This window comes from Phascolarctos cinereus, unplaced genomic scaffold, assembly GCF_003287225.1.
Source record: "Phascolarctos cinereus isolate Bilbo 61053 unplaced genomic scaffold, phaCin_HiC Scaffold_2;HRSCAF=192, whole genome shotgun sequence".
In the NCBI taxonomy this organism is placed as follows: Eukaryota; Metazoa; Chordata; class Mammalia; order Diprotodontia; family Phascolarctidae; genus Phascolarctos; species Phascolarctos cinereus.
In genome coordinates this window covers 295,189,000-295,202,375 of record NW_027555625.1, presented here as the reverse complement: position 1 = coordinate 295,202,375, position 13,376 = coordinate 295,189,000, and the positions used below count along the sequence as shown (strand labels likewise).

The 13,376-nt window shown below is 41.3% G+C and overlaps 1 protein-coding gene across 1 annotated transcript in view; it reads right to left on the bottom strand.

Moving 5' to 3' along the window:
- Positions 1 to 10,682, bottom strand: part of LOC110207370 (uncharacterized) — a 42,914-nt gene extending 32,232 nt beyond the window's left edge. The window contains 6 exon segments of the mRNA XM_020984966.2: positions 1,946 to 2,041; positions 2,395 to 2,521; positions 7,731 to 7,818; positions 8,237 to 8,558; positions 9,329 to 9,459; positions 10,322 to 10,682. Of these exon segments, the coding sequence (XP_020840625.2) occupies positions 1,946 to 2,041; positions 2,395 to 2,521; positions 7,731 to 7,763 (256 nt within the window). The 5' untranslated portion in view covers positions 7,764 to 7,818; positions 8,237 to 8,558; positions 9,329 to 9,459; positions 10,322 to 10,682.
- Positions 10,683 to 13,376: the final 2,694 nt, after the last annotated feature.

Here is a 13,376-nt window from a genome sequence, read left to right as displayed (position 1 = left end):
GTACTAATAAAACCTCTCAATTTCTGTGCTCATTTGACTATCCAGCATAAAGAAGTTAAGAAGTCCATCCCTCCTACTGGATTAGAGATTACGGTATACGCTAGACAGAGGCCTAACATGGATTTAATAGCTGTAGACAGGGAGGCCCTTAGAGATTAACTAATCACTACTGCAACATGAAATCTAGACTAGTTGATATTGCCCTCTTGGATGCTACATTTAGACTATAAAATAGGGTGGGTATCAAAAATGGAATACAAACAAATAAATTTTGGCCTTTGTCTTGAAAGATGTAGGGCCCTACACCCCGCCTGGACAAAACACTGTTGAGTAGCTCACAGAGCTATGAATTGGTCCAACCATTCTGGAAAACAATTTGGAATTATATGAGAAAAATCACTAGTCTATTCTTATCCTGTGACTCAGCAATCTCATTACTAAGCATATACCCAGGAAAATCAAAGACAGAAAACAAGATATAATCTATACCATATATTCACATGCATTCTTTGTGGCTACAACAAAATTAGAACCAAAATAGTTGCCCATAAATTTGGGAGATGGCTGAGAAAACCATAGCATATTAATGCAATAGAATATTATTGTCCGATAAGAAATGACTATAAGGAATTCAGAGAAACTTGGCAAGACAATATGAAATGATAGAGTAAAGAATGCAGAATCAAGAGAATAATACAGACAATGATCACAAACATATAAATGATTAATAACACTAAAAGTCAACTGAACTCTGAAGTACAACAAGCGATATTTAGAAAAATGACAATAAAACATGTTCCTCTACTCAGTGGAAAAGTAGGGAGTATATATATGGAATGCAGTAAACCCTGTCAAAAATGGTCTCTAATGGTTGGCTTTACTGAAATGCTTTTCTTTGTTACAAGAAAGGGTTCAATGGATGTGTGGGAAGTAGGGGTAAAATGGTAGGGGTTGCGGGGAGGGGAGGAAGAAACAGCTATGGTATAAAAATAAAAAGTAATAGTGTTTATAAACCATTGGAACCAATAGTAGTAATAACCAGGTCTGTGTTATGCTGAAATAAAATCAAGAATAGCATTTGAGGGAACTCATGCTAAATGACTACAGTCTTCTCTAGAAGTATAGGGTACTTAAAGGAGAACCCTAGTATCAAAAGAACTCTAAAATATCTCATGATTAAAGAAAGCTTATAGCTTTGAAGGTCTCCTTTGTATTGCAAGAATGGATTAGTGTTGAGGGATAAAATTAGGGAAAGGAATATACTTGGTCCCCAAGAGGCCATCTAATCAAGTCTTTTTTGAGGATGTGTCCACGTAATTAATATTCTCTCTTTGCTAAATAAATATTACAAAAGCATAACTAAAATTGACTACTTTTTTCTTTTTTGATGCCATGGAATTTCATCATTTGTTTCATAATTGCTATAAATATGAGCTGGAAGTAGATCAAAAGATAGTTCTCAATTAGCATCTGGAGTACTCCAACATTCTCCTAATTTGTCTTCCCATCTCTGGTCTCTCCTCTCTCCAATCTATCACTGACTTAGTTGTCAAATTGATATTTCCAAAGTACAGGTCTGACCATGTCGCTCCTTTGATCAAAAAGTTCTGGTAGCCCCCTACTGCCTCTAAAATAAAACAGAAACTTTCTACTTGGCATTTAAAGTCCTCCATGATCAGGTTATTGGGCACATACCCAAGAAAGTCACAGACAGAAAGCAAGATATAACATATACCTATCTATTCATAGAAACACTTTATGACTGCCAAAAAAAAAAAAAGGACCAAAATGGTTGCCCATCAAATTAGCAGGAAAAACTGTTGGTTAATCCCTCTACCTTCAATAGGTTTTAAGATAATAAAGGGTTTTCTGACGAGTGAAGTTTGTTCTCTTTCACACCTGTTCTTTATAATAATACTCATTTGCTTGGTTCTTTCTCACTCACCTGGAGAGTTACCTCTTAGGATTTCTCTCCCTATCATCCAAGGCTCTTCTCCTTGCTCCAAATGGGAGATCACATCTGGCTTGGAAATGTGATACCCTGCTCAAGTAGAAAGAAAAATGACTTAGGTGGTTTTTGGGGGGACAAAGATCTATCCCAAAAAGTTCCAGGCCCTTGTTCCTCAGAACTTCTGAAAGATAAAAGAGGCAGTAATAAATAAAACACAAAGGAAGTACCTATTTCTTATGCTACAAGGTGCTTATGCTACCTTTCACCTGAAAATCAGGAACATTCTATTTCTCTGCCATAAAGAGATTAGGAATCTGATAACTGAACCTCAAGTTTCTTCATGGATAAACTCTTCAGCAGCTTCACACCCTTTATTAAATGAGGAAAGAAAGATGCTTCAAAGGACAAAATGATTCTAAGTCATATGAGAAAACCACACTTACCCAATGAGACCATATTCCTATAATTCTCTAGCATTACATCTCTGTATAGATATTTCTGACCAGGGTCTAGTTGCCCCCACTCCTCCTGGGTAAAGTACACAGCCACATCTTTGAATGTCAGTGATTCCTGAAATGTCAAAAATATTCTTATTCAACCACAATCCATTGACATGGTTTTGGGGGCAAATGGGAACTTCCAGTGAGTAAACAAGATTACCTATCTAAATAATGTTCAAGGATTTGAATACAGAGACAGGTATCATACAGTGGTTTAAATGGGTTCAAGTCCTCTTCTGATATTTAGTGACCCTAAGCAAGTTACTAAACCTCTCTAGGCCTGTTTCCCCATCTATAAGATCAGAGAAACCTTGATGACCTCTAAGGTCCTTTTCATCTATAATCTATGATCCTATGTTTCAAATTAAATAAATTATTATAATTCCTACTATGTACCCAATAGTGATCTTGACCATATAGGAGATACGACAAAAGGATGAGACAGTCAGTATCCTTAAAGAGAAAACATTATTTTTCCCCTGGAAGCAAAAAAGTCACTAAACTCTGCATATTCTTTGATCATGCAATATCTCTCCGAGCCAAAGCGATCAAACACTGAGGGAAAGGGTATATATGTAAAATATTTATAACAGCACTTTTTGTTGTTGTAGCAAAGAACTTGAAACAGTAGGTACCTATCAATTGTGAAATAGCTCAACAAATTACTGCCAATGAATGTAACAGAATATAACTGTGCTATAAAAATGATAAAAGGGACTGACTCCAAGAAAGCTGAGAAGACTTTTTTGACTATAGAAGAGTAACATGAGCAGATCCAATGATAACATTGTAAAGGAAAGCAACTTTGAAAGACTTATGAACTCTTTATCAATGCAGTAACTGATCACTATAGAACACTGATGATGAAGAACTTCTTGGCAAAGAGGTGGTGGACTGTAATTGCAAAATGAGACAATTTTTCAGACATGATCAATCTGAGAATTTATTTTGATTGACTATAATTATTTGTTACAAGGGAGGCTTTTTCTTATGGAGTTTAGGGTGTGAACACAGTTTTAGAGACTAATGGAATGGTGGCAGTTGGTGATAGAGACTCAAAAAGGGTAGGAATTTGACCTGTGATTTCACTGGTGTAGGGAGCTCCTAGTGACAAACTTCCTATACCAAAGCAAATTAAGTGCCTTGCTAGGATGGAACAGCCATTAAGTGTCAGAAAGGGGACTTGAACCCAGGTCTTTCTAGCTCCAAGGTCAGCTCTCTATTCACTATGCCTCTCAGTGATGCAAAAAAAAAAAAAAAGACAAAAAGAAAGCAAAGAGATTTAATGAAACATTTTAAAAATACACAGAAAAAAAGAAGTTAGGTGATGAAAATAAGCAGAGTAGTGCTGGCACGACTGTTAAATTTAATGTAGACATTTTAAAAAAGGATTGATAGTTACATATATGAGCTTTTCTATGTATGTGGAAATATTCATCTTTGTCAAGATTTTTTAAAAAGAAAAGTTAACTAAAACAAAGAAAATGCCCTGTGTGTTATCAGTGATCCACAAATGAAAATATGTAGTCATTCAACCAGTGCTTAACCTTAAAAGAGCAGGTTTTTTTCTTATTCAGTATCTTCTAGAACCGCAATTGAGTCTGATGCATGTACTCCTGTTTTCCAAATCTGCTACTCTGGCTGGCATACCTATTAGCTGCTTTTTCAGTTATACTGACATAGGCTGGTCCTCCAATTTTATTTTTTATCATATATTTATTTTTAAACTCAACTTGATTTATTCTGTCATTTGTTGCTTCCATGACTCTAAGTCTGGCTATCTATCTACTACACCATGCTGTCTCTCAATATATTTACTATCCAACTTAATTATCCTTTTGTGTTTCTACCACTTGTTAATGCTTCAGCTTACATTTCCAAAAGAATTTCTATCCCTTGGATAATCTTATGTTATAGAATTTCTTTATTGTATTATAATTTTTTAAACAGAATTCCTTTTTCTGTTTAGGAATTGGAAAGGTAGAAAGTATGTAATCTAGAAAGCCTGATCAAGGTGCATGCTATGGTTGTTGTAGCAGAGTAGTGCACTAAGTAGGGATCTCTAATCAGGCTCAGGGTTTAGAACAGAGTTGGGTTTTTCCTATGATTGATTTGGAGGAGTTATTCCTTCCACTATGGGGAAAAGTACAGAATTCCATAGCTTTCAGCCCATGTTAACAGTATAAATGGGAGGGGGGTGGTAACGATGGGATGGGATTAAAGAATAAGAAGCTTTAAGCCATTGGCTAGGTGGACCTGAGTATTGGGATACAAGGGAGTGGGGAGTAGGGAAAAGGCTAAGATGTCAGGAGCCCCCCACTCTGGTAAGGATGGTGATGGAGAGGGATAGTGGACAGAGCACCGGCCCTTAAGTCAGGAGGACTTGAGTTCAAATCTGGCCTCAGACCAAACATTTAACATTTACTAGCTGTGTGACCCTGGGCAAGTCACTTAACCCTGACTGCCTAGCCAAAAAGCAAAACAAAACCCAAAAAACAAAATGGTGATGGAGGATACAGGGACTTAGCAGAAAATCTTAGTTGTCTTCAATAGGGGTCTACATGGGCAAGGAACCCTATAGGTTCCTTGAACCATAAGAGGTGAAGGCCTTCCTGGGTTGTAATGAGACTAGATTCATCAAGCTTAGTGGGTTAAGGCACTCCCTGCCTCTCTGTGCCTTGCCAATGGATGGTAATTTTAGGCTGAGAAACTTAGGCCTATATATGGGATGGAATAGAGACAGGGTTGCGTAATTCAGGAATCTCTTAACCCAGACAGGCAGGGACACTGGAAATGGTGGATGGTCCCCATTTAGCTTGCAAGAGTGGGAGACAAGGTTAGGTCATGCACATTGATTACTGGTACCAAGTTCAGGGAAAGCTTTGGAATTCCAGGAAACAGATAAAGTGCTGGACTTGGAGAAAGGAATACTTGAGGCTGAATCCTGTCCCAGTCATTTACGAACTGTGTCATTGTGCAAGTTGCTTAGTATTTCTGAGTTTCAGTTTCTTCATCTGTAAAGTGAGGTAAATGATAGTACCTACCTTACAGGATTCTTATGAGGATCAAATGAGACAATATCTAAAGCTCTGAGGAAAAAAAACCATGAAAGAGTTGTATAAATGCTAGCTATTACTATTAGTCTCCAAATGATTTTTCTGTTTTTTATGGTTTGGTTTTTTTTTCCTGGCATGGGGAGGGGTTGTGTGGTGCTTTCAAATCAGTGAGGGAATCTGTGTAGAGCTACCTTCCCTTGCTTCTAATTGTTTGTCATGTTGTAGGAAGTTCTCTGTCTGGACTAGGCAGTGCCAGCAAACCAAAATCTCTCAGCCAGACACTAGAGACTTGTTTTCTCATGAACCCTCTTATCACATGTGATTGGGCCTCATAATGGAGATGCTACCTTCTCAGAGAATATTTATGGCAGGCAATTACTTCTCTTTTTTGTGCCACCTGATCCTGAACCTCACATTAGCTTCACAGAAAACCTGTATGATCTGAAGGAAATAATTTAAGAATAAAGGTCCCTAGAGTAGATCATATAACACTGGGGACCACAGTTCATTAACACATTTTGCTGGAGATTACAGGAGGGAACAGGGGGTTGTCTCCTGCTTAGAACATCTACAAGCTAATGCATGTGTATAAAGAACAAACAAGGTATCAAATATTTCCTATAATGCTATGCGGACAACTGAAGTAGGGTTACGTGTACTACTTACCTTTGGCATAATTTGCCAAGAATAATGGTTAAGCAATAATTAGCCTTATAAAACTCACTATACAACTCATCTCAGGTGGATGTGCCAAAGAATTAACAATTAAATCACCCGCAGACTGGAGCTCAAGCAACGCAAGAGGTCTTTTTAAAATAAAAGCAGATGACCAATAGATCACAGAAGAACAAAGGCTCCCTGGATCTAAGAAAAGGCCTTATGAATTAACATAGAGAATACAGTAGTTTGCAACAGGCAGCCTGAGTTATTAGAGAGATGCAAACAAGTAAGGACTCCAAAAGTGAGTAGTAGAAGCAAAGTCAGTAACTAAGGGCAGAGGCATACCAAGATATCATGGAAGAGTGCTGAACTGATCAAGACTTGGAAACAAAGTTGGTGCTGGGGAATGTCTGAAAACAAACAAACAAACCTATGCTACAAGAAGGTAGTGGAATATTATTGTTCAGTAAGAAATAAATATGAGGAATTTAGAGAAATGTGAAGATTTATATGAAATAATTCTGAGCAAAATAAGCATAATCAAGAAAGAAAAGTATATGACTATAACTATGCAGATCACCAAAAGGAAGATGAACCCTGAGTAATGGAAAACTCAGTGAAGGTCCTAGAGAAGAGAATACTTCCTCCCTCACAAACGAAGAGGTGGGAAACTAGCAGAAAAGAATATTGTATACACTGTTACAAGGATTCTGTTTCAAATATTTTTCCTTTGCCACAGCAGTGGGTTCAATCTGGAAGGGTGGGAGAGGAAATGACTGTGATACAAAGACATCAACAAAATACATTTTATACAATAAAGTACAGGGCAGCTAGGTGGAGCAGTGGATAGAGCACTGGCCTTGGAATCAGGAGGACTGGGTTCAAATGCAGCCTCAGACACTTGACACTTACTAGCTGTGTGTCACTGGGCGAGTTACTTAACCCCACTGCCTACTTAAAAAAAAGAAAAACAAACAAAAATAAATAAACAAAGTACCCCTCTACTCCAACTAAGCCAAACTCCTTACTGGTTTCTACAAAGAACAGAATCACCCCAGCCCTAAGTCTTTGCACATCATGTTCTCCTTGCCCACCCTCTACAATTATTTAAATCTCGTCTAGCCTCTCCTTCCTCTGAATTTTTGATATTTATTTTCTGCCCCATTCTTCTCAACCCTGACTTATACATTTCTCTGTACTACTTAAGTTTTTCACCTGTGTTAAAAAACAACAAAATAAATTTACGTGCATGTCTTCTCTTCTAGTGAGACTGCAAAGGTCCTTGAGAGCAAGGACTATCTTCCATTTCTTTTGTTTTGCTCACTGGCTAGGATTGTTCACAGAAATTACTAAGCATACAGTAGATCTGACTTCCTGCTGTGTTCATTGCTATTATGAGACAAAAGGAATTCGGTGAAATGGTGTTATTAAGTGAAGAACACTCCCTGTCTCCTGGGGGCAAAACAGTTGGGCCTCAGGTTCCTAAACAATACTTCCAGGATGAGAGAAAACAATCCTGCCATAAGATGGCATTTCTGGAGACTTAGAAGACACCCGACTCACCTGGGATCTCATTGTTACTAGGCCAGGGTGCATTACTTTCTGATCAGTGAAATGGATAGGGGAAATGCTGATTTCTGAGGAAGTTGAGCTGTGGAAGAGAAAAAAAAATGAAGGGAGATCTTCTTGCTTTGTGGTTCTCAAACAGATCAAACTGGAGCTACTCACAAAAGAGACTGGTGTGACTCCTCTTACACACTTCATGACAGAAAGCAGCAACACACATAGGCCCAGGCCTCTGCCCTGACACCCACACAGACTCACACCTTTGTCCCAGCACCCAGACACGTAGACTTAAATCTCCGCTCGGGTATCCACATAGACACATCATACATACACATCATAGGCCACCACACATACATACATACATATATATATATATATATATATATATATATACTCTCAAACTCAATCCTGTCAGCTTTAGAGGAAAAGGTCCCATTAAATGGTTCAAGGCATCACCTCCTTATTAGGCAAACCATAGCATCTCCCCCTTCTGTAATTCTCACCTCTCTCCTGAAGCATTTGGGTCAGATTCTCTAAGGTTAAACAGTGCTCATTGGTTTCTGGATAGTCTGATGTCACCCCAGTCCTGTTTTCCCAGGCAAGATAACAGGAACTGATCCAACATGAGTCTTCTAGGACTTGCTCATTCCTGAAACTCTGACCAAAGGTTTCAGGCCAGGTGTGTCTCCTCTTGGGATGAGTCCCTGCTCCCTAGCACCTGGGGACTAGAGGCAAGATCACTTTTATCTGGGACCTTCACTCTGGGGCTCAGGACCCTCTCTCTGGTGCTTCAGGCTTGATACCTATTAACTCAACACAGAAATGCTGTGAACAGAGAGAAGATGGGGTCAGAGAAGAGAACCTAGCACCTAAGTCCTATAAAGTACAGAAGAGAGAGCCAGCAATACAAATAGGCACATGATGAATTTTATTCATTAAACAAAAATAGAATTCAATTCTACAAATGTTTCTTAAGCACCTACTATGTGCAAAGCACAAGGCTAGGTCCTACGGATACAGGCAAAAAACTAAAATGAAACAAAAAAATACTCCACACCCTTTAGGAGTTAACATTCTTCAGTGGCCCCCATTGCTGTGATACACTACAAACTCAATTTGCATTGAAAACTTTTCACAATATGGCACAAGTCTACCTTTCCAGGCTTACTGCATATTATAACCTGCCTTAGACTCTTCCCTTGAACTTGGTATTCCATGTCCTGTCCCCATGCCTTTTCAGAGGCTACCTCCCATTCCTGGAATGTACTCCCTTCTCTCCTCAGCCTCTTAGGATCCCTACCTTCTTTAAAAGCTCATCTCATATGTCATCTCCTATGGAATATCCTTCCTGATCCCTCCTTTTATTAGTGTTCTCCCCCTCTTCAGATCATCTTATTTTTATTTACTCCTGTACCTGATGTATTCCTTAAACAAAGTTTAAGCTCCTTGAGGGAAGGAACTGGTTTTTTTCTAGTGCCTCCCTCCACTGTGTTTAAGGCTCAGTGCTAGCTGGGTGTGTGTGTGTGTGTGTGTGATTCTCCCACTATCCTCTCCTTTCCTCCATTCTCTGATCAAATAAAGTCTCTTCTTCTCACCAAAGCGAACCTCTCCATACACATCCCTGCCCCATTCTCTCCCAGTTTCTCTAGCAGATTGCTCCCACAATAATCTTCTGTCTTTAATCCTCAGTGTCTCTCCATCTTCCGGTTCTTTCCTAGTTGTCTTCCTTAAAAACAAAAACAAAAACAAAACCTAATTATCCTTCTGGATCTTGCCTTCCTTTCTCAGCCAAACTCCTTTAAAAAACCCTCTAAGTCACCTTACATGACAGCTAGGTGACAGGGGATAATGTGCCAGCCTGGTGTCCGGAAGACTCATCTTCCTGAGTTCAAATCTGACCTCAGACACTTACTAGCTGTGGCTAGGCAAGTCACTTGACCCAGTTTGCCTCAGTTCCCTCATCTGTAAAATGAGCTGGAGAAGAAAATGGCAAACCACTCCAGTATCTTTGCCAAGAAAACCCCAAACGGGGTCACGAAAAGTCGGACACAACTGAAGCGACTTAACAACATGCCCCTTAGCAAACCAAAACACTCCTACCTAGCCACGATTCTGGAGAAGTACTGTCTTACTCAGTTAGAAGGTAAGATCCTTGAGGGCAGTATTCGCTTTCACATTTGTTTCTCCAGTCCTTAGCCAGGTGCTCAGAACAAGGCAAAGGCAAACACTTAATAAATATTCACTCATTCATTCACAGTACCTGGCACTAAGCAGGCACCTAACGTTTGTTGACAGATTGACATAAGGCGGACGCGATCTAGGTCTCGAACTCCGGGAGCCTCAGACGGGCGCCTCGCGCCGCACGCACGTGACGCTGCTGTCAAACCACCCTCGCCCCAGGAGCCGCCGAGGCCCAGCCCATCACTCACTCATCCGCGCTAGCTCGGACCTGGGGAAGCCGCTCCGCCCGCCCCGCCCCCCGCGTCCTCCCGGGCTTCGACTATCCCGCCCACCTCTGGCCCCTCCCGAAGCCGAGCTCCCTAGGCGGAACGTGCGGCGGCGAGCGATGGGGCCGGGCCGCTAAATACCTGGAACTGGGTCCGGAGCCTGGACTGACCTATGATAAAGAGCTGGGTTCGAAGCTTAAGAACAAATCATGGCGTCGAGGCTGCGCGCGCATCCTCAGGGGACGTGACTGCGCCTGCGCCGGGAACAAACTGTTCCGGACTACAGCTCCCCAGATGACGCGGCCTGCTTGGCTTCTATTCCAATTCCAGGGCCCCTTTCCTAAAGATTTTTTTGGTCTGCCCGGTTAAGTTCTGTTTTTTCCCAGGCCCTTAAAGACCAGTCCTTCCTCCCGATGTCAAGAGCTGCGCTTGATTCTATCACCGTAGCACACAGAGAACTAGGCCTCGAGCGGTCGCCGTAGCCCCGCCCCTCCTGTCACCCACTTGTTTAAGAGCCGGAAGCAGCCTTTCTGGTGTGAAGGACCATTGGCTGGGCAGGCGGTTTTTAGGGACCCCGGACAACCAATCTCTGTCGGAGAAGCCACTGAAGGAGACGGATTTGAAAAACTGGCCCGGGGAGTAGTCCGGACAAGGGGGACGGGAGCAGCTTCAGGTCTGGGTCGCGTGAGGAACTGCTATGGAAAAAATAATAGAGCTTCTGAAAGAGATAATATATGACCAACCTACTGTGGATCTCTGAGGAAAGAAAATCCGTGGGCCTTATCCACTTCGACTCTTAAATGTTTCTGTGATTTTGTGGATGTGCTTGCTTTCTGCAAAGGTACAGATTGCAAACCGTCCAGACCTTCACAACTTATGGGATTTTTGACCATGTCCTTCACTAAGTCCTCGACAAGGAGTCCACCAAATGGGTTTGAAGTCCTTCTTCTAGAACTGGGAGTGACTCCAGAAAAGCCACCTCGGGTTCCTGGCACTTAGTTTTGTTGTTGAGTCGTGTCGGACTCTTCACTCTTCGTGACCTCAGTTGGGATTTCCTGGGCAAAGACGCTGGAGTGGTTTGCCATTTCCTTCTGCAGCATTTTGCAGATGAAGAAACCAAGGCAAACAGGGTTACGTGACTTGCCCAGGGTCTCACAGCTGATAAGTGTCTGAGGCGAGATTTGAACTCAGGAAGATGAGTCTTCTTGATTCCAAGCTCAGTGATCTATCCACTGAGCCACCTAGGTTCCTCTAATAGGTCGATACCAACAAAAGCGTGAAGTTTATCAATTCACAGTGATATGTATATTTTTATTACCTAGGGCATACATTAATTCAAAACAAAATCAGTCAATAAATATTTATTAAGTGCCTACTATATGCCAGGCACTATGCTAAGTGCTGGGAATACAATTAATTTAAAAAAAAAAAAGACAGTTCCTACCCTCAAGGAGCTTGTAATCTAATGGGGAAGACAACATGCAAATATATACAAAGCAAGCTATATACAGGATAAACAGAGGGAAGGCATTAGAATTAAGAGGGGTTGGGAACAGCTTCCTGTAAAAGATGCGAGCAAGTCAGTAGCAGAGTTGGGGAGGGAGAAAATACCTTGAGCCCAGAGATGAATGTCTTATTTGCAGAACAGCAAGGAGGTTAGTGTTGTTGGATGGAAGTAGCAGGCAGTAAGGTGTAAGAAAACCAAAAGTAGAAGGGACTTTTGTTATGAAGGGCTTTGAGTATCAAACAGGCATTTTCTATTTTGTCCCTGAGGTAATGGGGAGCCACTGGAGTGTGTGTGTGTGTGTTTTGACATGCTTGGACCTACACTTTTGTAAAATCACTTTGGTGACTGAATGGGGCCTGAGAGACTAGAGGCAGACAGACCCATTAGCAGACTATTGCAGTAGTCTAGGTGTGAGGTATAAAGGCCTGCACTAGTGGTCACAGGGTCCGAGGACAGAACAAGAGATATTGGCGAGATGTTGCAAAGGTAAAATCTACAGGCCTTGGCAACAGATTGGATGTCGAGGAGGGTACAGTAAGCGATTGTGAGGAGTCAAAAATAACTTCTTGGTTTCGAGCCTCAGGGACTAGGAAGATGATGATGCCCTCTTCAGTAATAGGGAAGGTAGGAAGAGGGCTAGATTTATGGGGAAAGATATAATGACTTCTGTTTTGGATATGCTTAGTTTAAGATGTCTAAAAGACAATCGGAGATGTGAGATTGGGGGGGGGTTGGGGCAGGATAGGTAGATTACAGAATCATCTGCATAGAGCTGGTAATTAAATCCATTAGAACTGATGAGATCATGGAGTAAAGTGATAAAGAGGAAGAAGAGAAGAGGGCCCATGATAAGATCATGTGGAACACCTGTGGTTAGAGGGCACCTGTATGAGGTTCCAGCAAAATGTAAAATTTGATCAAAAAGTATAGCCACAAGGGGCAGCTAGGTGGCGCAGTGAATAAATAGATCTCTGGCCTTGGAGTCAGGAGGACCTGGGTTCAAATCCAGCCTCAGACACTTAATACTTACTAGCTGTGTGACCCTGCACAAGTCACTTAACCCCAATCACCTCACCAAAAAAAAAGTATAGCCACTAATGTTATAAGAAAAGGTGCCTTACCCCTTGCATACATGGGGTTCATTCTCCCACAGGTTACTACATCACCAGTGAGGAAAAGCGTATATGCAGACAGCACATGACTAAGAAATATATAGAGAGAGTACAAATGATCCGAGAACATTGTGTTGGGGCACATATCAGGAACTGGTTTGACCAGGACACATACGTGGATATGACAAATCAAAAAACCATGTGGCCAAATAACACATATGGAAGTTATACACAGAGGCACACATGGCCAGGGTGTTCATATAGATGGGAGCAACTCATACCTTCAGCTCCGCAGAATTGCCAGTGTGCTCTGGAGGTGTTGCAGTACTTTGTGCTGGGCATCACTTCTCTGCTTTCTGTCTCATAACCTCTTCTGGGTATCTCCAGTGATCTTGTGGTTATCAAGCAGCTCTCTGCCACCACCTGTTGAGTTTCAGTACTTCAGAGCTACCTATTGATCTTTGTTCCCACCTGTAGTGTAGTATAGTAACCAGAAAGCCTCTCCTTGACAAAGGCAAGTGGATGCTTTCATTATGTAGCTGTAGTTGAGTTACTGCAATCAACCAGAAATCTATCA